General features: G+C 40.1%; 1 protein-coding gene across 1 annotated transcript in view; it reads right to left on the bottom strand.

The window, feature by feature from the left end:
- Positions 1-9,815, bottom strand: part of MAP4K4 (mitogen-activated protein kinase kinase kinase kinase 4) — a 268,380-nt gene that overhangs the window by 257,933 nt on the left and 632 nt on the right. Inside the window, exon 2 of the mRNA XM_006870766.1 lies at positions 9,607-9,672. Coding sequence (XP_006870828.1) covers positions 9,607-9,672 — 66 coding nt within the window. The remainder of the gene's footprint in view (positions 1-9,606; positions 9,673-9,815) is intronic.

Genomic DNA, 9,815 nt, shown 5'->3' on the forward strand with positions numbered 1-9,815 from the left:
CGCCCATTGTAAACTCGCCAGAACTATACCCAGACCACACAGAATATAAATACTCCAGTCTGTAAGGGAACAGACTGGCTCTTGGTCTCCTTTGGTGACGTAAGAGTATCCCCTCCCAGGTTTACTCTCAATAAACCTGCCTGCTGTTGAAGCCAAGACTCTCCCTCCTCTCTTTCTTTCTTTTCCTTACACTACCATACTAAACAAATGTCTATGTCTTTTTAAGGTCTGTTCAAATTAATAGTCAGCAAGGTCATATATAATAGCAATCATATTGCTTGGCACCTTTCCTTGCCTCATTTTCCTATTTTCTTCACCCTGGGTTTGGGTCTCCCAAATTAAGTATCAGCACATCAATCCTTGCCTCAGGCTGTCTTCTAGAGGTTCCACACCAAGCCACTGTCTTACCCCCCTTTGTTGTTGTGGCTGTCGTTATGAATGAAAAGAAGCAGACACCTGAACAACACAGGATAAGTTTAAAATCAAAGATGCAACTTCTAGCTATCTCATCGGCAATGGCTTTACAGGATGAGCAAACCACAAAGTCAGTGAATTCAAGTCCACTGGCCACTCTGTGGGAGAGTCTTTCTACTAACGCAAAGAAACATAGTCTCAGAAACCCTATACAAGGTCATTAAGAGTCAGAATCGACTCAAAGGCTTACTCACTTACCAACTATCTCATTATCTGTCATTTCACACTTAATGACAACTTTCCAAAAATTCTCAGGCAATGCCTCCAATAGTCCAGGTCCCCACTCATAGTGACCCTGTATAGAGTTTCTGAGTCTGTAAATCTTTACTGGAGCAGAATGCTTCATCTTTCTCCAGGAAGTCAATATATGTCTAAAATGGATAAGGAATAGAAATAGCCATATAAAAACATAATTTAGATATGCAGCAGCAATTATCACAGAAAGCAGCTAAAAGTACTGAAGGTAGATACCTTTGGGAAACAGGATACCTGCTCTGCTCCTTGGAAACCCTGTACAAGGTCTCTGTGAGTCGGAACCAACTAGACGGTACTTAACAACTTGCTCGCGCATTTGCTGGGATGGTGCACCCAGGGAGATGTTACAAGATTGATGGCTAAAACCATGTTGTTTGGCCTTTTAACATGTGCCATCGCCTGTCTTTCCTAAGTTCCACGAGGGGATGTAGTACCTGTTTCATTCACCTAATACTCAAAACTTGACCCAGCACATGGAACAGAACAATAATCACTTGTCGCACGAACCACACTCCTGGATGGTCATCATTTTTCGTCATCGTCCCCAATTCTAAATTCCTCACTACGCTACACGGATGTCAGACTTCCTGAGACCCTAGTTTTAAAGCCTTCAGAATTCGTAAAACTTTTCCATATCCCTTTCCTTTTGAAATTCTTGTAGGGAAAAAAAAGTGCTTCTCAATTCAGTGCCTCCAGACTTTACTCAGCCAAAGAGGCAGCTTCTCTTCTGAATAATAACTGAAACTGAAACAACCTCGTAAAGAAAAATCACATTCTGTTTGGGGAACAATAGTACATACAGCATTAGAAAACCTAAAAACACACTCTGATGACCTCTACTGCATGTCCATTCTCTTAACCATCTCCTTGTTAGGTCCAAAAGTTTTACCCTGAATTAATTTTTGTTCTGATTTGAGCAACATAATTAGCAACCAAATTATTTAGAAGTTAAAAAGAATTTGAGAATCCTGGTGTTGTGCTGCAGGATCAGCACTGTGAACCAAAAGGTCAACAGTTCTAATCTACCAGCAGCTCCTTGGAAACCCTATACAAGGTCATTATGAGTTGAAACCAACTAGATGGCACTTAACAACATTGTTATTAGAGGCCATCAAGTCAATTTAGACTCATAGCCACCCCAAGTGACAAGAGGAGAACTGCGCCGTAAGGTTTTCTAGGTTGTAAACGTTACAAGAACAGATCACTAAGCCTTACTCCACTAGAGTTGCTGGGTGGCTTCAAACCACCAACCTTTTAGTTAGTAGCCAAGTCTAATTATAAAAGATGTCTTAATAATGTGTAAAAGGAGTCCTGGTATGGCACTGAAGGGTAAACACTGGACTGCTAACCATAAGATTAGTGGTTCAAACTCATTAGCCGACTTCTCAGAAACCCTATACAGGATTCCTACGAGTCAGAGCTGACTCTACAGTACGTAACAACATCTGAAAACTGGCAGCATCAATGGGCTCAAGCATGGCTACAATTGTGAGGTTGGTCCAGGTCCAGGACCGGGCAGTGTTTCATTCTGTTGTGCATAATGTAAGGTCGCTATGAGTCGGTACCAACTCGATGGCACCTAATAACAACAACAAGCCACACAAAAAACTAAAATAAAGTGAAAAATCTAATTATCATACATTTCAAAGCACTTACTATAATGAACTGTTTTCCACTATACCTCTACTTAAGGAGCTCTGGTAGCATAGTGTTTACAAGTAGGGCTGCTAATCTAAAGTCAGCAGTTCAAACTACCAGTGGTTCCTTGGAAGAAAGATGAGGCTTTCTGCTCCTGTAAACAGCCTCAGGAATCCTATACAGGGTCACTAAGAGTAGGAACCAACTTCACAGCACATCACCACCACCACCATTATCTCTACTTGTGATAAAAACAAAGTTTTTAAAAGGTTAGAAAGTGACCCAACTGGTGTTTCAAGTTCTTCAAAGTATCACCAATTTAAAATGAGAAGTATTTGATTTTGAGAATTCATTGTGGAATTCGTCCTTGATTCTAATCTGGTCATCTGTCACACAGTCTGCACTTGACTTCTGTATGTGTCAAGCCCTGTGCATAATGAAAACTGCGTGTGAGCTGGAAAATGCCCCTCCCCTTCCAGATATCACACAGGAGTGCTGCCTTCAAGCCCACAGCTCTGCTTCTGCAGCTCTGCCCCCTTTGTCTGAAAGGCAGCATGTTTGTGCAATTATTTATATAGTTTACATAGTTTATTGGTGGTGGTGGTGGTGGTAGTGATGTGCCTCATAGCGACCCTGTATAGGGTTTCCGAGGCTGTATACCATTACGGGAACAGAACACCTCATCTTTCTCCTGCAGAACTGCTGGTACTTTCTAACTGCTGACCGTAAAGTTAGCAGGCCAACTCGTAACCACTACGCTACCAGAGCTCCTTTTTAATGATTAAAATATAGAAAAATGGAAGGACTACTACTAATGGATAAGTAGCAGAAACGTAGTAAAAACAAGAGATGGAAAACAACTGACGACCCAGGAGCGGGCAATCTTTAATGTCAAACAATGGGTTCATGACACGCTGACACAATATTTACTACTAAAGCAAAGAAAACAAACAAATGAACATGTATGAAATTTGTGTATCCAAATGATCTGCCAGTAAAGTAAAATGTACTTGGCTTACAGTTATTTTTAGTTTCCTGGGAATGAAACTCCTTAGATGATTATTCCAAGCTTAGCATACATATCCAGGAATGTGTTGGGGTTTTTTTGTTTTAACTTTCTATTGTAAATTGAGTGACGGTTTACAGAGCAGATCATCAGTTCTACATTCAGCAAATCATATAATTTTGCTTCATTACAATGACTGCAATCCCTTCCATGTGCCAACAACTAACAGTATTCCCCTCTATTCACTTGAACACTTGCACTCTTCCTCCCTGTGTCTCCTGCTACCTTCAACTTTCCTCTAACAACCTCCCTCTTGTTGTATATTGCCTGCCTCATCACCCATGTTAACATGTGTCTACCCTTTAGTCCAAGAATAATTACCCTCCCTCCCTCGTATCCATCATAGAATGTTTCATCTAGAAAGAAAATCCTGTAACTTCTTACAATAGTGGTCTCATACAATGTTGGTCCTTTTATGATTGACTAATTTCACTCAACATAATGTCCTCCAGGTTCACCAGTGTTGTGAGGTGTTTTGCAGATTCACTGTTATTCTTATGTATTCTTTCAAAGATAGAATACATTATTTCAAAAATTGTCTCTTTACTTATCTAAGATCAGTCCACAAAGTCTATATACAATCACTGCAATGAAACAAAACATATGATTGTTGAATGTAAAACTGACTGCTCTGTAAACCTTCACTCAATTCACAATAAAAAGGCTTAGAAAAAAAAAGCCTACAAACACATACACAGTACCAAAACTGACCTGATAATATTTTTGGTGTGAATCAAAATGTAGAAACAGATTTGTTTTGAATATTGGTTAGGTTGGGGAGGAGAGCAAAACAGAAGTTTACAGCTATGAACATACATTTATTATAGAATTCCAAGCTTTATTAGAAAGAATTACAAAGAATTGAAAACCCAGAATTGTTTGATGATTGAGTTTACTTAGGAGGTTTGGGGTTGATTTTTTTTTTTTTTTTTAAGAGAGCCACACACCAATACTTGATAAGCAGGGCTTCCCTCCCACCTTCCCCACGTCCAGGGAGCCTGTAGGCATGAAGGAAATGAGTGTCTCAGAACAAGTCTGCACATGCCACTTAGGGACACATCAGCTGATACCAACCCCTCCTCCTAATGAAAACATCTACTGCTGTACAATTCATCTTTGCCCTACAGGATGCCTTTACCTCAATTAAAAACAAAGGGTACTATGTTTAGAGACATCACACAAGTTTAAGTGCTTACTCCAAAATGTTAGACACCAATTTCTGAAAGACAGACAATTTATATGGCATTCTATCTCTGAGCAAGTGAAAGTAATTTCAACACTTTTTTCTCCCTGTTCATCCCTAAGTGCCTCCCAATATACTGAGCAAACAGTGTACCCATTTAAAAGGTTGTAACAAAGCCTGCAGAGAGAGAGAGAGAGAGAGAGAGAGAGTGAATTTAGCAGATTAAACCCAGCAAGGAGAATGGCTCAAGAAAACACACTCCTCATGTGTCCTTCCAAATCCACCTCTCCTCTCTCCTCCATTGTCACTACTCATCTCAGACTTCTTCTGTCTTCTGGTCCTCTGACAATTGCCAACCATGTTACCCAATCCTTCCAAAACCACAGGCTACTCCCAAAGATCCTTAATCATAATAAAACTTCCAGTGGCTCCTCGCTGTGTAAGAATGAGCTGCCTCCATCAGCACAGGCCCAAGCATCTCTCTTTAGGTGAAATTCCCAATACTTTCGGAACTTCATGTCATTCCCACAGGCCACCTTCAGCCCTTTCGCCAGCTACCCCTCAACCTTTCTTTAGTAAGCGAGGGGATTCAGCATTTAGCACCATGCCTATCAAATGGCATACTCTCAATGTTAGCCCTCCCTACCAAACCACTGAGTTTCCAAGACTGTAAATCTTTACCGGAGCAGACAGTCTCATCTTTCTCCTCGGAGCAGCTGGCTGAGTTTGAAGCACCCACCTTGCAGTGTCTACCCCACGACAACACCAGGGCTCCTTTAGCTGTCCTTTACCATGCAGTTATTTTAGCCTGGAGTAGTCTCCACTTCAGAGTCCTGGTGTGGCGCTGTGGGTTAGTGCACCGGACTGCAAAGCCATTTGAACTACAAGGTCGGTGGTTCAAGCTCACCAGTCGCTATGGTTCGGAACTGACTCGACGGCACTTGACAACAACAACAACCCTCTGCATCAATCTCTTACACCTGGTGGTGGTATAGTGGTGTGCTGTGAAGTAGTTTCCAACTCATAGCGACCCTGTGTAGGATTTCCAAGGCTATAAATCTTCAGGGGCAGAAAACCTCATCTTTCTCCTGTGGAATAGCTAGTAGTTTCGAACTGCTGACCTGGAGGTTATCAGGCCAACTGTAACCACTGTGCTATCAGAGCGCCTTCCTCTTACACCTACATCCTCCCATTTCTCCAAGGACAGGGTCTGAGACGCCCACGCCTCCATTAAGTATAACACTCCTCCAGCAAGTAATCCCAGACAGGATCCTGCCACGTTGCCTGCTATGTGGTAAACTCCCTGAGGTCCCAGAGGCCCACAGCACTGTTGAGGCCCTCTGACTCCCCAACAGTGCCTTTCAAGAGGCATTATTTTCCTTCTTAAGTTGGCTGTCTTCTATTCAAGCGATGTAGGAGCACCTGCCATTGTATGCTCACAAAATACAAAATAACAGTACAGCTACACCAAGGGGCAAAAAAAAAAAAAAAAAGTTAAATACTAAAACTAACAATAAACAAAAATAAACATTGATCTATTATTCTTGTTTTGATTTCTTACACTATCACTGTCCACTTTTGATGAAAATAGTTTTAAAAAGTTCACTGTATTTATTCAACCTGAGAAATCAACAAATAAGCATGCACAAAAGCATTCTATGGACGCTTCTTTTTTGTTCATTAAAACAAAAATGAACGTTTTAAAAAAGTTTTCATTTGAGTATGCTTCCTATGATCCCTCAAAAACCTAAAGCTAAAAATAAATTTCTCTAAACACACAAAAAAAGTTTTTTTTCAACTTTTTTTCTACAAAAAAGTTATACACTATTCAACCATAATCAAACCATTTACCATTTTGTCAGGCATAAGAAAGTAGAAACTATCCAAACACAAAAAAAGCCTTTATCTGAACTCAGAAAATTCACTTTCCATTTAGTCACTTCACATAAATAACATCTATCAGATAAGCAGAGCCTGGTGTGGCACTGTTGGTTAATACACTGGATTGCAAAGTCTGTTTGAACCACAAAGTTTGGTGGTTCAAATGCACCAGCGGCTCCTTGAAAACCCTATACAGGGTAGCTATTGGCTGGAAAGGACTCGAAAGCACTTAACAACATCAGATAAGCAGTGGACTGCTAACCAAAAGGTTGGCAGTTCAAACCCACCAGTCACTCCTTAGAAATCCTATACAAAGTGGCTATGAGTGGGAACCAACTTAACAGCACTTAAGTTTATTTTAAAAATGTTTTTCTTAAGAGAGGAATATAGCTTAAGACTACAAGAGTCCTGGTGTAGCGCTGCAGGATAAAGTGCTGGGCTGCAAGGCCAGTTTGAGCCGCAGGGTCAACGGTTCAAAGCTATCAGCTGCTCCTCAGAAACCCTATACAGATTGCCATGAGTCAGAACCCACTCAATGGCACTTAACAACAAGAAATTTTTCAACTTACAGGTGCTTTGTTTAAGTGAAATTACATAAATAAACTTCTTTATAAATAACAATATGCTATCTATTCATACTAATGGATGTTAAGCAGTAATAAACAAACACTAGACCATTAATAACCTAATTCTCAAAACCACTGTATGCAAAGTAAGTCAATAAAAATCTAAAACAAAACCCAAGGTGTTAAAGTAAATGGTTCTAGAACATTAACATTTAAAACAGATGTTACTTGTCTATTTTCACAATCACTCTTGAACTTTCCAGTATCAGTTTGCAAACATTAAATGTTATCTTGTGACAGTTAAGAAAACATGTATGAGATACCCAGCAAAATGTTAACATGGATACCTGGTATTAAAGAATTAATTTTTCATGTGTGAATAAGTTTTTTTAAAAGGACATACTGAAGTATGTATATGGATGAAATGACATGGTATCTAGGAATTTACATTGAGATACCAGAGAAGAGAAATAGAGATGAAACAAGATTAATCATGTGCTGATAACTGTTCAATTAGGTGCTTTATTCTATCTGTGCATGATTTTAAATTTCAATAATAATTTCAAAAATGTAACTACTTGTGAGCAAAATTGCAAGCAATATTTTGCTCTGAATTGTACACCACTATTGCATAGATTTGTTCATTCTTAGGTTTGCATAATGACAAAAATCTCCCTTCAACTATACAAAGACTTTGTAGTCAAAAAGTTGTGCCATTTTGGATAGCCTAAACACTTCCCAATGTAGTAATGCTCAGTAAAGCTACTTCAAAAGCCTTAGCACTATGTGTGGGGGTAGGGGGGTTGAGAAGAGGAAATGAGGAGGGGGGGACCTAACAAAGAAACTGTAAACTATTATCATAAAGAGCTTCAACCTCTAAACAACTTACTAATCATCTCAAGTTCACTCTTTTCTCTTATAGTTTAAAAACTTGATTCCTTCAGCTTATTTCATTGCACTTCACATAGATACTGACCGAATAAGACACAAACAATCCAACTACTGTGAAACCAGGTCAAAAACAAGCTTTGGCTAACTCACTTCGGAGGAGAGGAGTACACTCACCACTTAGATTTGGCCAGGAAAAGTAGGTTAGAAGAAAAAAACTGTTGCTTAAACAAACACTGGGGCTCGAGAGAAAGTCTTTAAGCCGGTTACCAGGCCACTCTGTGAGTTGCAACACAATCTTTTCCAAAATTTTCCTAACACTTCCAGATTCAGTTGAGCCAGCAGCCTGAGTTAACAGGGCTCCCTTTCAAATTCAAAAACCTGGCCCCAACCCCAACAGTTAACCAACAAAACACATGCTAACTCACTAGAGATCACCTAAAAATACTGACTCAAGTTCAGACCCCAGACTTGTATACTGCCCAAGCCAGGACAAGCTGGAGCTGGGGAGAAGTGTTCAAGTGATAGGTAAACCCTTTTATAAAGCAAAAACAGAGATCGTAAGATCCACTACACTTGCTGGAGCCAAAGAATGTTCAGCTTCCAAACTCTCCCAGCCTCCTTTCCCCTATTTTAATGAGACAATGACAATTCTTCACAGTGAACCAGAAAGCCTTGCTTCATAAGCCTGTTTTCTAGCCCTACTTTGCAAAACTCATCCCATTCAGATAACTTTCATAAAATCTTTAGAAAACAAACAGGGCAGGAAGACTCTATACTGTTGGAAATTTTCGGTCTTGCTCATAGATTACCTACAATGCTTGCATAACCATAGAATGCACACTAGATTAAATGAATGACACTACCAGCTACTCATAGCAGACTCATACAGTCTCCAGATTTGTTCATTTCATGGGGGGGAGGGGGAGATGACTTTTTTAAAAAACGAGAAAAGACCTAGAAAGGGTGTGAAACCAGAGCATCCTCCTTACTCTTCTTTCTCATTTCTGTTTCAATTAAACACCTGTCAAACAGGTTATTCTTGGAATTCAGATTTTAAAATCTTCACACTGCAATTCTTCCTGCTCCTATTGCCAACACACACACACCCCTCTCTACTTCCCCAAAATGTGCATCCATCAGTATATTGTATGACAGACAAGAGTTATAATGATGTCCCTGTTAGTATCCAAGTCTACACCTTGAGCATCTGGCAAGCTTTCAAATGAGGAAGCAGTATGACCACCTTCAAGAACAACCAAGTCAGTGGTGCAAGAAAATCCTAAATATGGCCTATTTTTATTGAATTTTAATTAACACACAAATTCAGAAAGCCAGATTTGGGAATGGAAAAAAAAATTAAGGTTGTCTTATGAAAAATGTTTTTCCACTTTATTGAAAAAAAGTGCATGCCTAAGAGTGTAGTTTATTTCCTTATCTCAAAAGCCAGGAAATGAGGTCTTTTAAGGCCAATCTGAATATAAACTCAGTTTAAAAACAGAAAGACTGCGGGGCGAAACCCCTTTTCTAACTTTGGCCAAGTGGCGTGGCCTCCAGTCAGCAGTGTGTTTATCACCCTTTTTTTCCTCTCATTTCGTCTCCCAACACGAAGTTTCAACATGCCACGGGAAACAAAGAAGGCGCCCCACACCGACCTTATAGACTTGTCCATAGGTGCCATTCCCAACCACTTCCACCAGCTCAAAAATCCCAGCAGGATCCTGGAGAGGAAGGAAGGGAGGAGTTACAATTTAAAAGAAACAAGCAAACAAACAAAAAATGAATAAACAAAGCGGCACAGTGGTTGAGAGGGCGGCTACAAAAGAGATCGGATGCGCCCGGGTGCAGGTCTCCCTGCGCCCAG

The sequence above is a fragment of the Chrysochloris asiatica genome, unplaced genomic scaffold (assembly GCF_000296735.1).
Source record: "Chrysochloris asiatica unplaced genomic scaffold, ChrAsi1.0 scaffold00150, whole genome shotgun sequence".
Lineage (NCBI taxonomy): Eukaryota > Metazoa > Chordata > Mammalia > Afrosoricida > Chrysochloridae > Chrysochloris > Chrysochloris asiatica.